The sequence below is a fragment of the Mesocricetus auratus genome, unplaced genomic scaffold (assembly GCF_017639785.1).
Source record: "Mesocricetus auratus isolate SY011 unplaced genomic scaffold, BCM_Maur_2.0 Super-Scaffold_100676, whole genome shotgun sequence".
Taxonomy (NCBI): domain Eukaryota; kingdom Metazoa; phylum Chordata; class Mammalia; order Rodentia; family Cricetidae; genus Mesocricetus; species Mesocricetus auratus.
In genome coordinates, this window is record NW_024429266.1 from 115,013,063 (window position 1) to 115,033,760 (window position 20,698).

A 20,698-nucleotide genomic window follows, 5' to 3' on the forward strand; every position below is an offset into this window, starting at 1 on the left:
GTGCACTGATCCTGGGTCTAGTGACACTTGCTTGGAACTCCAACAGATCTCATCTAGGGAGGGTCGGTGTTCCATCCCCCTTGTGCGCCTACCCCCCCCCCCGCCCCCACTTGAGGGACTTTTTCTATAGCCGCTTTGAGGACAACTACAGCTGTGGGTTTGACAGGACAAAACTGAGACAGAGTGTTACCAGGGGAGGGGGAAATCAGAGGCTGGCCTAGACAAAGCCCAGAGGGCTGGGTATGTAGGTGCTTGGCTTCAGAGAGAGTTCTGGAGATAGGAAAAGGGGTGTAGGGGAAAGATGTGGCCGGGTCTAGACCCGGAGAAGAGAACCCCAGGGGGTCATGGTTCCATTGAGGCCATCCACTGTGACTTGAGAGTTGGGGGGGGTGAGGGGGGCAAAGGTGTGGATACCAGGACCATGTATGCAATGGGTCATGCTCTTGGCTTTCAGATAGCAGTTTTGGAAACAGCTTTATTGAGCTAGGTTTCAGAAAGCGCATCTATTCAAGGCATATATAATTCAGTGAATGGTCTTTAGTTTATTCACAGTAATGGGTGGCTGTTGACATAGTCAATTTTGGAATAGCTTCATTACCTAAAAAAAAAATCCCTGTGCCTTTCAACTGTCACTTCCTGTTCCTTTAGGGGCTCCTTCCCCTCTCTGCCAGCCCTAAGCACCTGGTGCACATTACATCCTATCTCTGTAAATACCTCCGTTCTGGAAGGAATTTAGAATAGTCATAATTCCACTACCTAGAAGTGACCATCACTTATTTGGTCACATAAGACCCAGTTTTAAGTAAATAAGTAAAGTAATAAACACATACCTTGAAAAAGGCACTAATAGTGCTGCCTGGTTGGTCTACACATTCTATGGTTTTTTTTGTTTTTTTTTGTTTTTTTTTGGTTTTTCGAGACAGGGTTTCTCTGTGGCTTTGGAGGCTGTCCTGGAACTAGCTCTTGTAGACCAGGCTGGTCTCGAACTCATAAAGATCTGCCTGCCTCTGCCTCCTGAGTGTTGGTATTAAAGGCGTGTGCCACCACTTCCCAGCAACATGCTAGGTTTGATATTCTCATATTCTCTTCTTTTTTTTTTTTTTTGTGGTAATAGTGATTGAGCCTACGGTAGCCTTTCATTTATGTTAGGCAAATGCTACACCACTGGGCTACATCTTCATTAAATGTGTGTGTGTGTGTGTGTGTGTGTGTGTGTGTGTGTGTGTGTGTGGTGTGTGTTGATCATGGGATTACTTGGAGGAGTTGGTTCTCTTCTACCATGTGGGCCCAAGTGATTGAATTTAGCTTGTCATATTCCACAGTGAGCACCTTTACCTGTTAAGTCATCTTTCTCATCCCTGTATTTATTTTTGATTTTAAAAGATATATCTGTTTTATTTTGTGTGTATGAACGTTTTGCCTGTGTGCATGTATGTGCACTATGTACATGTCTTGTGCACCCAGGCCAGAAGATGGCATTGGATCCACTGGAACAGGATTTATATAGATGATTGTGAGCCGCCAGGTGGGTGCTGGGAATAGAACCATCACTGAGCCATTTCTCCAACCCCAATTTGTTTGTTTTTGAGTTAGGGTCCCACTGTGTATCCTTTGTTGGTCTGGAACTTGCTATGTAGACCAGACTGACTTTGAACTCAGAGGTCTTCCTGCTTCTGCCTTCTTGATGCTGGCATTAAAGGTGTGTGCCACCATGCCTGGTTGTTTAGTTTTTTGAGATAGGATCTCACCTTGAAACAGGCTGGCCTTGAACTTGAGTCCTTCTTCCTGCTATGGCTTCCCCAGTGTTAGGATGTACCACTTAAGGCAAACCACACTGGGGATGTCTGTTGGTATGCATATACTGTGCACAAATTATTTTCTTCTCCTTTTTTTTCTTGGCTTTTTTTTTCTCGAGACAGGGTTTCTCTGTGGCTTTGGAGGCTGTCCTGGAACTAGCTCTTGTAGACCAGGCTGGTCTCGAACTCACAAAGATCCACCTGTCTCTGCCTCCCGAGTGCTGGGATTAAAGGCATGCGCCACCAATGCCTGGCCTGTGCACAAATTGTATTGAGCTGTTTAGGTTGAATTTTCTGAGTTAAGGAATGTAAACAATTTACAAATACTCTTGAAATATAAGGTTGAATTATCTTTTTAGAATTCAAATCTTTAAAGGGACAACTATGGTATCTGGTGTCTTTAAGCTTCTGCTAATAGAAAAGGCTAAGTGTTTAAATGTACTTTAGAGTTTTTAAAAAATGTAAGTCTTGACTCTGATAGGAAACATGACGTGAAACTCATCCTCTTACCCATTTAATGCACAGCTCAGTCATGTGTCACGCACACATGTCATGTGCCACACCTCTCTAGCTCATTTTGTGTCTGGCAGAACTGAAACTGTCCACTGAAGAAGAGTGTGCTATCTCCTCCTTGCTCCCTAGCCCCTGCCTACTTCCTGAATGAATTTGACTAGGTTAAAAGCCTCACAGGAGGGTGTGGGCAATAGCTCATCTGGTAAGGTCCTCACTGTGCAAGCATGAGGACCTGAGTTTGCCCCCCCCCCCATGTAATAAGCCTGACGTGCTGACATGTGTTTGTGACTCCACTGCAGGGTGGGTGTGGAGACAGCAGGATCGTTGGAGCCTCCTGGCTATTCTGTCTAGCCAGTTGGTGAGCACTGGATTCAGGGAGGGGCTCTGTCTCTAAAAATGTGATAGAGGAATTGAGAAAGGTATTTGACATCAACCTCTGGTCTCCATTTGCACGCATGTGCACCTACTTGCACTTAGGCACTTACACACACATCACACACGCAACCTCATATGAGTGGAGTCATCAAGGATTTGTCTTTTGTACTGTTTGCATTTAGCCTAATGTCTGAAAAGTTCATCTATGTCAGTGGTTCTCAACCTTCCCAATGCTGTGACTCTTTAATACAGTTCCTCATGTTGTGGTGACTCTCCCAACCATAACATTATTTTTGTTGCTACTTCATAACTAATTTTTGCTACCATTATGAATCATAATATAAATATTTGTGTTCCCCCCCAAGGGGCCATAAGTCACAGGTTGAGAACCACTGATCTGTGTGGTAGCATATGCTAATTACATTCCACATTTTGCTTATTGTTTCATCTGTCTATGGATACTTGAATTGTTTCCTCTGTCTTAGTCTTGTGGACAATTCTACTATGAACACAATGTATGAATATCCCTTTGAGATTTTACTTTCAGTTTTTTTTTTGTTTTTTTACGAGACAGAGTTGGAGGCTGTCGGTCCAGCCCAGCCTCGAACTCACAGAGATCCGCCTGCCTCTGCCTCCCGAGTGCTGGGATTAAAGGCGTGTGCCAACACTGCCCGGCTTACTTTCAGTTTTTAAAAAAAATAAATACCCAGGGCCTGGAGAGTTGGATTAGTAGTTAGGAGCACTGGCTGTTCTTCTCAGAGGACACAGGTTTGATTCCCTGCACCCACATCATGGATCATAACCATCTGTAACTCCAGCTCCAAAGGACCTGACACTTTTTTTTAACCTCTGAGGGTAGTAAGCGGGCATGTAGCACATAGACATAAATGCAGACAAAACCCATATGCATAAAATAAAATTTTATATATATGTATGTATATTCACTCAGAAGTGAAATTGCTATGTGTGGGAATTCTATTTTCAGAATATTTATTATTTTAATTTTTCAAGACAGGGTTTCTCTGTGTAGCCTTTGCTGTACTGGATCTTGCCCTGTAGACCAGGCTTGGCCTTGAACTCACAAAGATCCGCCTGCCTCTGCCTCCTAAGGGCTGGGATTAAAGGTGTGCACCACCATCACTGGGCCTTAGGATAATGCTGCTGCTGCTGCAGAACCAGGGAGTGCATTATTTAAAGATTAGATGAGGGATGGGGACATAGCTCAGTTAGTAGAACACCTGCCTAGCATGTGTAGGATCCTGAATGCTGCTGCTGAAGAACCAGGGAGTGCATTATTTAAAGATTAGATGAGGGATGGGGACATAGCTCAGTTAGTAGAACACCTGCCTAGCATGTGTAGGTCCCGAGTTTGGTTCCTTGTGCCACACACAACTAACATGACCAGATGATGAGCTCTGGTGAGCAGAGCAGAGGCTGGCAAGCTCCGCTGAAGGGCTGAAGGAAGAGACATGTTGCAAGAGATAGGAACAAGGAAGAAGAGTGGATCGATCGCTTCCTTGTTGGACTAAAGCAGAATGGCCTTGCTCATCCTACCTCCTATGTAAAGAGCCCTGTGGCTCATTGGTATGAACTTCAAGGTTCATTGATTGCTTGGCACCTGATCGGAGACCGCATTCTGGTTTGATCGGTCTGTTGAGCCTAGTGTGAGACTCAGGCCAAATCAAAGGCTTTCTGTAATTTTTATCTAAATACCTTTTCGGTTTTAGTTTTATGGGCTGATTGCTGAAAACCTTTGCTCGCCTTTTTACAGAAATATTCTTTGGGAGACTTGCAAGAGCATTTCCATGAATTGATCTGTTCGTATTTTGTCACATATGTTATAAATAGTTTTGAGTTGTGACTTGTCTATTTTAAATTCTTGTAAATTTACTTGTGTGTGTGAGTGTGTGTGTGTGTGTGTGTGTGTGTGTGTGTGTGTGTGTGTGTGTGTGTGTGTGTGTGTGCATCAGTGTCTGCAGAAGCCGGAAGGTGTATCTAATCTCTGCAATTGTAGTTACAGGTGGCTGTGAGCTACTTGGCGTGGGTGCTGGGAACTGACTATTCCCTTGAACTAATCCTGTCTCACAAAGATCTACCACTTCCAGAGAGCCCGTAGACTTGGCGCTGGGCCTTGAATTCATGGGCCCTTGGCAGGTAGTTAAGATCTAGACTATAGCAATGACCTTTCTGCAGGCTTTGGAGGCTGTCCTGAAACTAGCTCTTGTAGACCAGTCTGGTCTCAAACTCAAACTCACAGAGATCCACCTGCCTCTGGCCCCCCCCCCAGTCCTGGGACTAAAGGCGTGCGCCACCACTGCCCAGCCAAACTCTGCTCTTGTTGAATGAGTGCTTGGACAGAACTTCATTCCCAGTTCTAGCTCACCCCGCACAGGTCTCCTCTGTTCTAGTATTCTATATTACCACATACTTGGTCCTTCAAACCATAGAAATGTATCCTTACACAATTCTGGAGGCTGGAAGTCCCGACCTGAGGATGCTGCTCCCTCTAGAAGTTTAGGAAAGGGTCCTCCTCCTTCTGTAGCTCAGGCTGGTCTAGAACTCATGACCATCCTAATGCTTTAGCTTCCTAAGTACTGGGACTACAGGCATGGGCCACCACACCTGGCCCTCTTCTTTCTCTTAGGAGGACACTTGTCATTAGGTATGGTGGTGGACACTTAAATCCGGCACTAGGACAGTAGAGGCAGGAGGACCAGGAGCTACATAGTGAATTTAAAGCCTGCTTAGGATATGTGAGATCCTGTCCGCCAAGTCAAAAACGAGCCACAAACTCTCCCCTCTGAGGATTCTGTGCATCTGGACCGTATATCACATCTTAACCATCTGTTTTCACAGGGCTGCAGGGAGGGGAATGGGAAGTTATGAAGTTCCCCAGGTTGAAGAGTTTGGGGGACTCTGGGGGGTCCTCTAGAGTGGAAGTTTGATGTCACTAGTATTGATGATACCTTGTTTTTTCAGGTTGACCGTGTCCTGAGCTGAAGATGTTTCCTGAGCAACAGAAAGAGGTGAGACATTACCCGTTCATTTGTGTAAAGTCTGGGCTGAAAACTTGAAAATACATAACCCACGAATTTTGGCTCATCACAGATTGGTCCAAGTAGTAACTGGAAACTGGTGACATCTCAAAAGGGGCTGAAGGAAGACAGACATTGCGTGTCCCCACTGTAGCCATGTCCGTGGCATTCCTTCTCTGGCCTGTGACTGGCTGTGGTGCACTCGCCAGCTACCCATCGGTCTAAACACTGCCTCCCAGACCCAGAATTCTCCAGGTTCTGCCTCCCGCTCTTTGCCTGAGCATCTCTTTCATCTGCTTGCTTGGTTTTCTGCTCTGCTGACTCATCCCTGGGTACTCCCAGCTTTGAGTAGGTACCCACGAAAGCGTCTGCCGTTAGTTTCGGTCTGACCTTTTTGCTGTCTTTTAGAACTCCCTGTTTGTTGATGTTTTGTTTTTGTTTGTTTCCCACACAACTCAAGCAAGACTGTCATTTATTTATTTATTTGAGACAAGGTCTCACTATAGCCCTAGCTCTCATAGAATTCTCTGTGTAAACCAGGCTGACCTGGAACTCACAAACTCTGCCTTCTAAATACTGGAACTAAAGGTGTGTACTACCATACCTTGTGTGAGTGTGTGTGCAGTTATGAGTGAGTGTACGTGTGGACATGGAGGCCAGGGGTCAGTCTCAGGTGCTATCCTTATGTACCTTCTACCTAGCTTTATGAGACAAGGTCTCTCACTTGGCTTGGGACTTGCCAATTAGCATAGACTGACTGGCTGATGCGCCACGGGGATTCGTTGTCTCTTCCCCTAGTGCTGAGATTACAGGTTTGTGTCACCATGTCCTTGTCACCATGACCACCAAGCACTAATCAAGGGATCAAACGCCATGTCCTTCCTTATGCTTGCACAACAAACAAACACTGCCGGTTCAGCCATCTCCCCTAACCCAATTTGTTCAACTTTGTTCCTTTTATGCAGCCCAGGACCCACGCTTAGGGAATGGTGATACCCATGTTTAGGTTGAGAACTCCTATCCCAACTAACCTAGTCAAGATAATCCCTCATAGGCATATCTGGTAAATCCAGATCCTGCCAAGTTAATTAATATTAGCCACCACACCAACTATAGAAAGATAACTCCCTGGTGGTTCACACCTTTAATCCCAGCACTTGGGAGGCAAAGGCAGGTGGATCTCTGAGTTTGAGGCCAGGCTGGTCTATATAGAGCGAGTTCCAGGACACACTTCAAAGCTTGTTCTTGAAACAAACAAACAAACAAACAAACAAACAAATAAATGCATCAGTGATCTTGAAAATGTCCTCTCTGGTAACAATATTATGTCATTAATGAATTTAAAAATGGCAATTCCTTCAATGGAAAAGGGAAAAGATATGCAAATGGATGGAGGATACAGTGTTTAAAAAGTCTAGTTTAATTTTGTCAGTAAGAAATAATTATAGAGAAGTGAGATCCAGGGTGTACTGTAGTATAACATCTGGCTGCTCATCAGCTGGCTGTCCATTCTCCACGGAACCCAGAGTGCTGAGCTGTTAGCCGTTAGAGCCGGCCAGAGTCCTGCACGTGGCTTCTAGGTACCTGCAGGCCCAAAGTCTTTCTCCAGACTTCTTACTTCTCCCCAGCTCCGGGGCACCTCTTGCTCCGTTTCCGGGCTTATTTTGGAGCATTGTCTGCCCCGTGCCTTCTTGTCCCCTGGGCCGTTTCTAGCATTGCCCTCCTGCTTCCCTTGCTTTCATGCATTGCTGAAGGCCCTGCTGTCTTCTCTTCCTTCAGGCCTCAGCTGGGGATCAAAAAGAGACTTCCGGCAGCCCCATTTTCAAAAGGGGGTTTCATCTTGAGTACTCTGCACTCAAGGCCAGCTAGAGGGCTCCGGGCCTGTAGAGCCTAGCTACTGGTTGTCTTTTAGTTAGTCAAAATCCCCCCAGCCACACATGGAAGGGTCAGATGCAGTACCACTGATGTTCTAGAAGCTAGACTAGTGTTTGTATAAGCACTTTCCAGGTGGTGCCTATAGATAGCAGCCATTACTAATTAATCATCAGATTGGCACGTGGATGCAGATGGCCAGGCGTGACATGCCAGCTCTCCAGAGCTGGTGGTGCCAGCCTCGAGGTTTAGTCATTTTTTTTTTTTTTTTTAAAGATTTGGGAAATGTCGTCTCTCTTGTCGAAGCAGCTTTATTACCATAATAAATCTAGCAAGAGGAGAGATGGGATGGAGAGTCTCCCTGTTAGTTAAATGTGTTCCATTTGCACATTGGCTTGAATTCCCAGGGGAGCAGTACCTCAACTGATTGATTGTCCCTATAAAAAGGCCTTGGCATTGGGCCACTGTAAAATTAAAATGAATTCAGACTCATTCATGCATGCAACTTTAATTTACAATTAAAATATTATGGTTACATATTTTAATAAGAATAATTAGATGGACCCAACTGAATCAACCCTTGTGTTTAATGAGACAGAACCCAGAATTCAAATGGAAAGGCAGGTGGGTGTGACAGACAGGGGACACATTTCAGGCAGTATCTTTTGTGGAGTCAGGCATTTTTGCCCTTCTGATACTCTGATGCCCGGGAAGAACAACTTGATTTCTCTGCAATACTGAGGACCAGGTCCCCTGCCTCAGGAAGCTTCCTGAAGGGGTAAAGACGCTGCGCCCCCTTGCAGGACACAGACTGTTTGCTAGAGAGTCACATCCTGGCCTTGACCCTCGGGCTGCTGCTCTCCCAGGAAGGTGCTGGGCTTCTTCCTCAGCTGCTGGTGTAACTGCACCCTAAGAGGGGTGAGACTTGTCTTTGTGCGCCTGTGCATATGTATACACCTGGGCATCTCCCTACTTCCTGGAACATGGTAACTGTATTCTCCCTTTAGGGCAGGGATTCTCAACCTGTGGGTCATGGGTTGAGACCCCATTGGGGTCGAATATCAGGTACCCTACATATCGGGTATTTACATTATGACTCGTAACTATTGGAAGCCTTTATCATTTATTACAGAAGTAGCAATTAATATTCTAGGTGCCAACTCCAGAATTTGGCTGTATATAGAATATATACTGGGGGCTCTGTATTCTCAAATAGGTCCCAGAGAAAGGTGTCAGTGGTAAGAGCGGCAGCCTACAGATCTCACACTACATAGCCTTAGTTTTCCCTTTCATATAGCACTGAGAAGTCCCCTTTCATCAGTTAACAAGTCCCCTCCCCCCAGACTCAAGCTTGCCAGAGAGTTGTTAAATGTGCCTGTGGATATAAAAACTAGAAGCCTTGTGGGATAAAGGGACCTCAGGAGAGCTTTTGGAAGAAGGAACTTTTGGAGATTTTTTAGAAAGAACTTTAGAGAATTTTTAAGAGCTTTTAGAGAGAAATCTTAAAGAGAGCTTTTGGGAGAGAACTTTTTTGGGAAGCCTCCATCTTTGAAGAATAAAGAACCATGAGAGGAATGAGTGTGTGATTTGGCTTATTTCCTTCTGGCCCTCAGATCAGAACTTTTTAACAAACCTCTATCTGCCTGCTGTAAATCTCCTCTCTGAACCCTTGTTACGTCACGGTAGCAACTAAATAATTTTATGGTTGGGGGTCACCACAGCATGAGGAACTGTATTAAAAATCACAGTATTAGGGAGGTTGAGAACCACTTCTCTAGAGACTTATACTTTAAGGATAAGGAATTTTCAAAGGGTGGTGGTGGCGCACGCCTTTAACCCCAGCACTCAGGAGGCAGAGGCAGGGGATCTCTGAGTTTAAGGCCAGCCTGGTCTACAGAGTGAGTTCCAGGACAGCCAGGGCTGTTACAGAGAGAAACCTTGTCTCAAAAAACAAACAAACAAACAAAAAAGGAATTTTCTTCTTCAAAGTGTCCGTACTTCATATTGGGGAACAACAGCAGCTCTCAAGCAACCACCGGTTATTGACACTTGAGTGTGAGATATGTGTGTGTATGTGTATGTGTGTGTGTATGTATATATATATATGTGTGTGTGTGTGTGTATGTGTGTGTGTATGTATGTATGTATGTATGTGTGTGTATGTATATATATGTGTGTGTGTATGTGTGTATGTATGTGTGTGTATGTGTGTATGTGAGTGTGTGTGTGTGTATATGTGAGTGTGTGTGTATGTATGTATGTATACATACATACATATATATATATATATATTTGGTTTTACAAAACAAGAGTTTCTCTGTATTGCTTTGGAGGTAGTCCTGGAACTAACTCTGTAGACTTGGCTGACCTTGAACTCACAGAGATCTGCCTGCCTCTGTGTCCCGAGTGCTTGGATTAAAGGCATGAGCCAGTAACGCCTGGCAATGAGCATTCTATATTTTTATTCTTTTGTTTTTTTGAGATGGGGTTTTAACTACATAGTCCTTGCTGGCCTAGAACTCACTGTGTAGTCCAGGTTAGCCTTGAGCTCAAAGAGGTCTTCCTGCCTCTGCCTCCTAGTGCTGGGGTTAAAGGCTTGAGTGTTTTTGGCAGGGAGTACCCAGAATAGAGCAAGTCTAAGTGTCCTAAGAGTTCCACCAGGATCCCACCACTGAGTGTCTTAGTCAGGGTTTCTGTTGCTGCGATGAAACACCATGACCAAAAAAACAAGTTGGGGAGGAGAGGGTTTATTTGGTTTACACTTCAGCATTGCTGTTCCTGAAGGAAGTCAGGACAGGAACTCAAACAGGGCAGGAGCTGATGCAGAGGCCGTGGAGGGGTGCTGCTTACTGGCTTGCTCCTCCTGACTTGCTCAGCCTGCTTCCTTACAGAACCTAGGACCACCAACCTGGGGATGGCACCACCCACCATGGGCTAGGCCTTCCTGCATTTGTCACTAAGTGAGAAAATGCCTTACAGCTGGATCTCATGGAGGCATTTCCTCAGCTGAGGCTCCTTCCTCTCTGATGACTCTTGTGTCAGGTTGACACCTAAAACTCTCCGGTGCACTGAGGGAGGAAAGAGTACTTCAGGGATGGGAAGGAGTTGTTGCTAATTTGGATTTGTGCTGGGATCAAAGGCGTGGGCCACCACGGCCCAGCACATCCTAATACATTTTGAGAACTGCTTTGCCGGCTGCAGCTAAATTAGAAGTGACTGGAAAAAAAGCAGCATAAATTTATCTTCAGTTATTAACAGTTAGGAAACTACGGTGGGGGAAGACCTGTCAGTCACTGCCTCAGCCAGGTGATCAGAGTAAACAGCGGTGAAGAAATCCCAGGGAGTGCAGGTGCCCTAGAGACGTGATGAAGGATGGACCTTTATCTCTCTGGTTTTTCCGCTCCAGACACCCAGAACCCCAGTCTGGTCCTGAGACAAACACAAGATAAACCCTAACCGAGGAACATCTACCAAATAGGTCCTCAGAACCATCAAGGTCATCAAAAACAATGCAAGCGCCTCGGGCCAAAGGGGCCAAGGAGACACCCTGACCAAACTCTGCATCCTGGGTGGGGCAACAGCTGCAGGAGAGCCAGCACTTACGTAATGGCAGAAACCCCACTTGAAGAGAGCTCAGTGGCAGGAATCACACTGCTGCTAAGGGAACCACTGGGGTCCAGGCTTTGGACAAGGGGCAGTTGGAGTTATAAGTGCAGCCCGGCCGTCTGGTCATCTGACTTCTAGGCCAGTTGCTTAAGCTTCTCTTATCTGTAGAGTTGGGGTAATATTACCAAGCTGTAAGGGAAGAGGCCACAAGTTGGACAGATAAGGCTGAACCTGGGGCAGGGGTCAGGGGGAAACAGGGGCCGTGGAAATCACAGAGTACCCGGTGGCTGGATTTTCACAGACCTCCTGGCCTGTTTTCTCACGAAGTGCAGGTAGGATCAGCTACTTTAAGTTTTTAATTCTACTTCTCCTGGCGTTGCCTTTCATAGTAGATGCAGTCATTAGATCCAAGAAGTCATTAAAGTGTTTAATAAGGTTATTAAACTGACTAACAGCAGCTTTGGAAGCCATTTCCATAGGAAATCCATGTGATTCCAGGTACGGGGACATAGGGCTATCCTATGTGGCTGACAGCCTGTCAGCATCCCCGTGAAAGATGGTGGGCAGGTCGTGAGGGATGTGCCTAATTAAGACATTATGGGTGAACCTCGGCTGTCTGGGCATGCTGTTCGTGGCTGGAAGTGTGTTGAAACTTCACTAATTCCTACTAATTGCAGGGTGGGGGAGGAGAGACCCATCTGAATTACGGAATATTTTAAAATAAATGCGCTTCTATTATATATGAGGACATATTTTAACTCCAACTAGGCTAACAAATTGTTGCCTGGCACAAGTCTTAGGGGACGGAGTTACTGAGGTCACCAGGATGGTTTTCAATTATTTCTATGTAAATAGGCATTTCTGAAGTTCTTTAGGGTGCTCGGGGACAGTGCTCTCATGGATCTCCAGCCTTGCGTCAGTCCCCTTCTGCTGTTAATTGGCACACCCTTGGAGGATGGGATTGGTAAATTAAGATAAACTTGAGGCCATCTATGAAATACCTTACCAAATGATAAGTGGTGTCCAGGAGGCCGGGTGGGAGGGGTTTTTAATCAGCTGAGGTTGACTTTTAGTCCACCCCCCCAAGGCGATTTGCAGGCACTCACGGATTGGTTGACTGTCAGTGGGTACCCAGGAGTGACAGACATTCATGTCTCGAAGCCAGCCCAAGTTGCTGATCCAGGAGAGGAGGCCCATGGGTTAGTGCTGCACTGCCCTGAGAGCCAGGGAGAAAGTGGTCCTTTCAGAACAGTCAGATAAATCTCACCGGGAGAACCTGAGCTGGGTTTGAAAAATGATTGGATGGGGGAGCAAAAAGAGAGGAGGAAAAAGGAAATGGCCTAGCTTTAGTAAACAAGAAGACCAGCTTGTTCAAGGACGGGGATGACGGACGGCACACATCGCTGCAACGTGGGGAGGGTATAGGTACACAGGAGAAAGTTCTTGGAAGGTTTGCCTGACAGAGTGGACAGTGTGTGCTGGAGCACTGGCCAATCAGAGAAGTCTGGGGGTGAGCACTGAGACCGGCAGGGACTGGTGGGATGCTGTGTATTGAGCTGAGGGACAGAATGGCATGGGAAACATGGGCATTTGGTACTCATGGGTTTCTGGTGGATCAGGCTGGAGGCTTGGTGTAATGCAAAGATGCCTGGACTGGAATGAAATGCTAGGAATCACCAACCCATGTGGGTAATTGTGGTGTGTGTGTGTGTGTGTGTGTGTGTGTGTGTGTGTGTGTGTGTGTGTGTGTAAGTCACTGTAGACCCGAAATAAAGTCTGTTAGGAACAGCAGCCTGATGTGGCTTGCAGAGGCACAGCAGCGTAGCAGGGAGCAGAGAGGGGGCGCGAGCTTACCACCCACAAAGAGCAGCGCTGCTTAGCACCCCAGCTGCTCGAGTTTGGGTTTCGTTGCTGTGATAAAACAAACAAACAAAAAATAAAAACACTGACCAAAACAGCTTAGGGAGAAAGGGATTTATATTATCACAACTCCTAGATCACAGTCCATCACTACAGGAAGTTGAGGCAGGAGCTGAAACGGAAGCCACGGAGGAACCGTGCACTGGCTTGTTCCCTTGTGCTTCCTGGGTTGCCTTTTTTAGTCAGCCTAGGTCCCCCTGCCCAGGGGTGGTGTCGGCCACAGTAGACTGGGCCTCCCACATCAGTCAATCAAGAAAATGTCCCCAGACATGTGTATAGGCCAGTCTCATGTGGGCAGTTCCATCATTAAGGTTCCCTCTCCCTGTTTATGGCGTCGATTAAAAACCAGCCAGCGAACATATCAGCCAGGCTAGAGACTTTCAGTGTTGAAAAAGCAATGCAGAGGTTTAGTGCTGCAGTGAACTATGGGTGGTCATTTAAGATGTGTTTCTGATGGCCGGGGCACCGGGGCACCGGGGCGGTGGTGGCCCACATCTCTAATCCCAGCACTCGGGAGGAAGTGGTGGGTCGATATCTGTGAGTTCAAGGCCAGCCTGGTCTACACAGTGTCGTCGTTCCAGGACAACCAGATCTACACAGAGAAACCCTGTCTCAAAAAGCAAACAAAACTGTTGCTGGAGGCTTTCTTGTCCCACCAGGTCCTGTTCCCCTTCTCAGCCCCAAATAAACACACAGACACTATATTAATTATGAAACTGTTGGCCAATGGCTAGGGCTTCTTATTGGCTAGCTCTGTCTTAATTATTAACCTATTTCTACTAATCTATGTATTTCCATGTGGTCTTGGCTTACCAGAGAAGGGTCTGGATCTGCTACTCCTTTGGTGGCTACATGGTGACTCCTCTTGGCAGGCTCCCTCTGCCTACCTTTCCCAGAATTCTCCTTGTCTCCTCGCCCCACCTATCTTCCTGTCTCTATTCACCAAAGGATGTTTTATTCATCAACCAATAAGAGAAATGTATATTCAGAAGGACATCCCCCATCACACAAAAACAAGAAATGCATTTCTGTATTCTGGCATGGCCTTAGAATGTTCACATGCCCATCTCTAGGCAGAGATTAGGCTCCAGCCTGCTGGGAAGAGAGGCTTTCCCATAGCTTACCACTGTGCCGTGTCTCCCTTTGCACATTGGACAAGTGCAGTTCAGCCCGTAGGTCACTCTTTGCTGAATAATTATACTATTAGGGTGTTTGTTAATAAGTTTCTAAATCAACTTCTTTTTTTATTAAAAAAGGTGTGTTGTGGGGAGTGTGAGTCGGATTTAGAGTTCAAAGCTAGTCTGGGTTACATAGTGAGATCCTGACTTGGAAGGAAGGAGGGGCCATTGATGACGGTGATGATAATTTGAGACAAATCTCACTATGTAGCCCTGACTGACTTGGACTCACTAAAGTAGACCAGGTTAGCCTAGCATTTGAGGCGACCTGCTGCTTCTTCCGACTGAGTGCTGGGATTATGAATGTGTATCACTAGGCCTGGATTGACTTTCCTATTTCTTTTCTTTACCCCTTTTATTGAAAATTGATTCTGTTCTCATATCATATATCCTGTTTTAATTTTCCCTTTTCTCACTCACAAGGCCTGGATTAGATTTTCTTATTTCATAATGCTCCATGCTCTCTCTGAGTTGATAAGCCTTCCCCATGTGTGTGATTTGCTTTATATCTGTTTAGTTTTAATGGAGCATTCCCTGGTGTTTCCAGTAGTGTTTTGTTATTTGATCTACCTAACAGCTGATACAGGTTGGACAGATATTCTTCCCATTTCCAGAGGCAGAAAGTGAGGCTTGGTGAATTAATTTTAGGAGGTGGGTGAGCCAGGATTTATTTGTAGCTTTGCGACTGGAAATTCTGTCCAACGTTGGCATGCCAGCGACAGGGCAACAGCAAGTGAGCAGGGTGAGAAAAGATTGTATGTGTTGACTTTAGAACCACTTACCTGGGTTACCGGAGTGGATTACTAATATGTGGTATGGTTGGGTGAATGTGGCATTGTAGTAACAGGGGGCCTTAACAGTTCAGACATTCCATGCTTTTGCCCCAGATCACACATGTGTGCTATGTTGACACAGGTGTCCGCCCTCTTCCTTCCCACGCTTTGGCTGTGGGTTTGTTTTTGAGTCTCGTCTTGTAGACCTGACTGGTTGGGACCTCAGTGTTTGGCCCATGGGCTTTGAACTCATGGCATTGCTGTCTCTGCCTCCTGAGTGCTGGGATCACAGGCGTGAGCCACCATGCCCAGCTTCCCCTTTGCCTTCTGTGTGAAGACCTCCTTTTCAACAGCAGGCCCATGCTTTCCTCCTGCTGCTCACGTGTGACACTGAGTGGCTGGAAATTGTTGCCTTCTGTCTGACTCATCTGAGGACACCTTCCTCTTCCATGGAAAACTGATTCTGCCGACACCTTCTGTGGGAATGTGGCTTCCACGGGACGTGGTGACTCGGAGCCTTCCCTCAGTCCTCCGTTAGGCACAGTCAGTGCCAAGGATAGTGCTACTTTTGAGGGCCAGTGAAACTTTTAATTTCTTTTAAAATTAGAAGAGTGAACTTTTAGGTCAAAGGAAGGCTTTGAAACAGTCATCTCTATACCAGCATAGCTAAATATGAGTGTGTGTGTGTATGTATGTATGTATGTATGTATGTATGCATGCAACATATGCATATATACATTATGTAACATATGATGTATATAATTAAGTGTGTGTGTATGTGTGTGTGTGTGTGTGTAGGAAAGACCCATGGAAGTCAGAATGGAGCCTTGGACAGGGTTCAGTCTTCTGCAGACTGTGGTCTTTTCTTCTCATCCCAACCTACATCCGCGTGGTACAGCTGTGAACCCTATTTTTCCTCTCTCCTTCTCTCCCTCCTTTCCTGCTGGCCAGGCACACGGATTTGTTAAGGAGAAGTAGGAAAGAGCTCCAGAGAGCAGGAGAGTTCCACAGGAGAACGTGCCCATAACCTATTTACCTTCCCGGCCATTGATTCACTAAGGATTGGCTGTTTGCAAAAATCGTGTGGGAGCCCGAGGGATGGTGCAGTGATTAAAAGTGCGTACCATTACTACTGTTTTTTTCTTTTTGGTTTTTCAAGACAAGATTTCTCTGTGTAGTCCTGGCTGTCTCAGAACTCACTCTGTAGACCAGGCTGGTCTTGAACTCAGAGATCCACCCACCTCTGCCTCCCAAGTGCTGGGATTAAAGGTGTGCGCCTCCACTGCCTGCCTGGTAGTGCATACCATTCTTGCCAGAGGACCTGAGTGCAGTTCTCAAGCTGCTCAAAACTGTTGGGATAAAGCTCGAGGGGGACCCTGGCGGATTCCATGGCAGTTGAGGGCGACCGAGGCGAGGGACAAACATGCCGGACAGACAGAGCTGAGTGAGAAGTTTTATTAGAAAGGGGAGGGAAGGGGGAGGAAAGAGAAAAGAGGTAAAGAGACACAGAGAGAGGACGGAAAGAGAGAGCAGGAAAGAGAAGGTGGAGCCTTTCTTTTAAAGAGCCAGGGAACATATACCTGCCCTGAGCAGGTGGGTGACAGGCAGGGCTGGGCTGGGCTTGCCTGGATTACAACAGAAGCTGCCTGTAACACTGTCTCTAGGGGATCTGATGCCTTCTGACCTCCAAGGGCACTGCACTCTCCTTCACATACCCACCCCAACACATAATTAGAAACAAAGTAAATTAAAAAAAATCCCCAAGCTTTGTATATGTGAAAAGCACCACAGGAAAGAATTTAACACATATAACACAGATTAAAACAAATATTATGGCCAGAATGTGTAGTGCTTTCCTATATTGTTACCTGATTTTTATTGTCTCTGAATGATTTTTTTTAAATGAGATATAGAAGCAGGAAAATCATGAGTTGGAGGCCAGCCTGGATCACATGACATGTCACGACTAGTCTCAGGAAGACCAAAGGAAGCAGGGTGTGGTGGTTCAGCCCGCTGTGAGTTCAAGGCTAACTTGGGTTACATAGTTCCGGGTCAGCCTGGCCTGAAGCATGAGACTGTGTCCCAAACAGTGAAAACATTTAAAAATGAGTCTGTCTGGGACATGCACTCACAGCCCCTAGATCCTGAGGGCACCCAGTGAGACAGGGTGTCAAATGCAGGGTCAGAGGGTGTGCTACCTTGTAAGACAAGACTCGCTGGCTTTGAACTCCCAGAGATCTGCCTGCCTGTGCCTCCCGAGTGCTGGCACTAAAGTCATACACCACCACGCCTGGCTCTTATACGGGGAAACATTTAATTAAGGCGGCAGTTTACAGTGTCAGTGGTTTAGTTCTTTATTATCATGGCGGGCCATGGCAGCATGCAGGCGGACATGGAGCTGGAGAAGCAGCTGAGAACTCTCCATCTTGTAGGCAATGGGAAGGGAACACTGGGTGTGGCTTGAATAAATCTCTATATGTATCTTTGTCTGTCTGTCTGTCTGTCTGTCTGTCTGTCTGTCTGTCTGCGTGCCTACCTCAAAGCCCGCCTCCATAGTGACACACTTCCTCCAACAAGGCCACACCTACTCCAACAAAGCCACACCTCCTAATAGTGCCACTCCCTTTGGGAACTTTTTTCTTTTTCTTTTTCTTTTTTCCCCGAGACAGGGTTTCTTTGTGGCTTTGGAGGCTGTCCTGGAACTAGCTCTTGTAGACCAGGCTGGCCTCCAAATCATAGAGATCCTCCTGCCTCTGCCTCCCGAATGCTGAGAATAAAGGCATGTGCCACCAACGCCCGGCTGGGAACCATTTTCTTTAAAACTCCACATGTGTTTTCCTACTTGTCTGTGCACTACATGTGTGCAGTGCCCAGGAAAGCCAGAAGAGGGCGGCATATTCCAATAGGAACTGGAGTTACCATGTGGGTGCTGGGAATTGAACCCTGGTCCTTGTTCTTTCACTCTTACTGTCTTAAAAAAAAAAAAGCAGCAAAACTAACCACTGTGTGTGTGTGTGTGTGTGTGTGTTACTAATTTATCGTGTTGTTTTTGACCCAGACTTTAGCTAAGCCCGGCCTGGAATTTATGGCTCTCACTCCTCCCCACACCCCTGCCTCCCAAGGGCTGGGATTACAGGCGTGCTCCATTGTGCATGTTTTTAAAAGGCTTTTCTTTTACTCATCACACAAAGATGACGGTGAAATGGTTTGCTGTAAAGAGAAAAATATTAAAGAATAGCAAATCTTAGTGGGAAGGAAGGTGAGTGTCTAACTGTAAAGTCACCGTGGCTCATTCTCTCGGGGTTGGGCTGGGCAGTTGTAGGTCCCCGGGGTTTGGCTTTTCATGTGACCTTTGTTACTCTTTCTTATTTGTGACCTAGAAAATGATTTGCTAGACAGGCCCTATAGATATTTGAGAGGACATAAGTAACCGCTGCATTGAAAAGCTGAGCCAAATGGGAACTTAGCTGTCGTGATTGGGTATCGAGAGTCCGTTTTGGACTCCATCTTGACTCTTTGGATACCCGCAGCCCTGCCCCCAAGCGCCCAGCTGCCTTTGTGCATTATTTAAAGTTTCCGATTGTGAGACGTGTTTTGTGGACTCTGGTGACACCTGACTCATGCTCTTTGCTTCTTGTTTTCTGAGGGACAGCGGGCACACTGGCTGGCACTCCAGCTCCTTCCAGCCCTTCCCATAATCCCGACACTGTTCTCTGTTCACCATGCCCTTACAGGAGTTCGTAAGTGTCTGGGTCCGAGACCCCAGGATCCAGAAGGAGGACTTTTGGCACTCCTATATCGACTATGAGATCTGTATCCATGTAAGTACACAGGCAGAAGGAAACGGGGTTTTAGGTGGTGGATGTTTTATGTCATATAATGATGCTGAAAACAAAACAAAACAAACCCTTAATTCAAAGAACTGAATTGGGATGATTCCAGGTAAGCTTGTGTTACAAATGAAGCGGTAAGATGATTCTTGCAGTTGAAGAATTGCTTTTGGAAGCTCATATTGTACTTGTTTTTTCTTTTAAAAGAAAAAAAAAACTACTGATATTTTAATGTTTATGAACTTTACCTATAGAGATGTGAATATTTAAAAAATTAATCGTTAAAAAGTGTAACTCATCAATAGTATTTCTTTCTGATTTTGTATCTCAAGATAAGATATTGTTTAGTACATCTTAAGTTTTTAGGGGACATAGAATTTTGGGGAAAAGAGAGACAAAGTATTAACCATTTTTAAATAAATTCAAGGTGTTGGTTTTCATTGTAGCATTTTTGCTCATATGCGCCTTTACATTTTGTTCTATTTTATATATAGAATCAAGAAATTTGAAAGTCAATATGTGCAGTTAGTTTGCCTTAGTCTAGATTTTGAGCCATTAGTGCAAAGAATAATCAGCTAGCAGTGACCTTCCCCTGAGTGAATAATACTTAGCTGTAAGCTTCTGAGATGTCTGTGTGGTGTGGAATCTGCAGCTCATCTTGAACAAGGTCAGCACACATGTCTTCCATGGTGCCACGTGGAGAATGTCCGATGTCATCTGTGCCACCGCCACTGCTGCTGCGGTGGGTCACGAGCAGCATAGACAGGGCGTAAATGAAGCCCGTGATTGTGTCCCCCCCCCGTGATCTTGTCCCCATGATAACCGCGGGAAAAGACGGGAGGTGACACCTTTTTGTCTAGAAAATAAGCTAGGCAGAAGCTCTGAGCGCCTCTTTCCCCCTTTTCTCTTTTTTGATTTTCCTAAGCCATTGCTGTATAAGTTGTTTGCTTTTGTTGTTGCTCTTTGTTTGTTTTTTGAGACAGGGTTTCTCTGTGTAGCCTTGTCTGTCCTGGAAGTTGCTTTGTAGACTGCGCTGGCCTCCAGCTCAGAGACCTACCTGCCTCTGCCTCTGCCTCCCGAGTGCTGGGGTTAAAGGCGGGTGCTACCACTGCCCGGCACTGTGTAAGTTATTTTGCTTTTGTTTTTATTCAAAAGCTCACACCAAGGATCCATTCTCTGGAAAATTATGGACATCTAAGAGTGGGCATTTGGGCTGGAGAGATGACTCAGCAGTTACAGTCACTCGGTGCTTTTGGGAGTCCGGGTCCCAGCACTCATTAGAGCTCCCTGCAGTTGTAACTCAGTTTCAGGGGATCCAGCCCCTCCACCAACATCCTCAGGCTCCCGCATGCACGGAGTGCACAGACTTACACCCAGCGCTCGCTCGCTCGCTCTCTCTCTCTCTCTCTCTCTCTCTCTCTCTCTCTCTCTCTCTCTCTCTCTCTCTCTCTCTCTCTCTGTCTCTCTCTCTCTGTCTCTCTCTCTCTGTCTGTCTCTCTCACACACACAAATTAAATGACTAAGATTTTAAAAAGGACTAGGCCTTTGAATCAGATGTATCACACCTATGATCCCAGCTTGTGAGAGGTAGAGGCAGAGGATCAGTTCAAGAGGGAGCCTCAGCTATGTAGTGAATTCAGGGCCAACCTGGTCTACCTGAGAACCTGTCTCAGTCCCTCACCTCTCCCCTCCAAAAAGAAGGAATGTGAAGAAAAAAAAAAGAATAAGCATTTGAAGCAAAATTAGATTAAATTGCTGTTTAACTGCCTCTAAATGTGTGTGATACTTTAGGGTGTCATG

General features: G+C 46.0%; 1 protein-coding gene across 7 annotated transcripts in view; it reads left to right on the plus strand.

The window, feature by feature from the left end:
• Nucleotides 1–20,698, plus strand: part of Snx10 (sorting nexin 10) — a 55,311-nt gene that overhangs the window by 20,993 nt on the left and 13,620 nt on the right. For 6 of the 7 annotated variants that reach the window (XM_005085884.4, XM_013125089.3, XM_013125091.3 and 3 more), the window contains 2 exons: nucleotides 5,664–5,710; nucleotides 18,803–18,889. In XM_005085884.4, the coding sequence (XP_005085941.1) occupies nucleotides 5,687–5,710; nucleotides 18,803–18,889 (111 nt within the window). In that variant the 5' untranslated portion in view covers nucleotides 5,664–5,686. Of the gene's footprint in view, nucleotides 1–5,663; nucleotides 5,711–16,019; nucleotides 16,185–18,802; nucleotides 18,890–20,698 lie in introns of all 7 variants that reach the window. The other variant, XM_040737842.1, reaches the window with a different exon arrangement.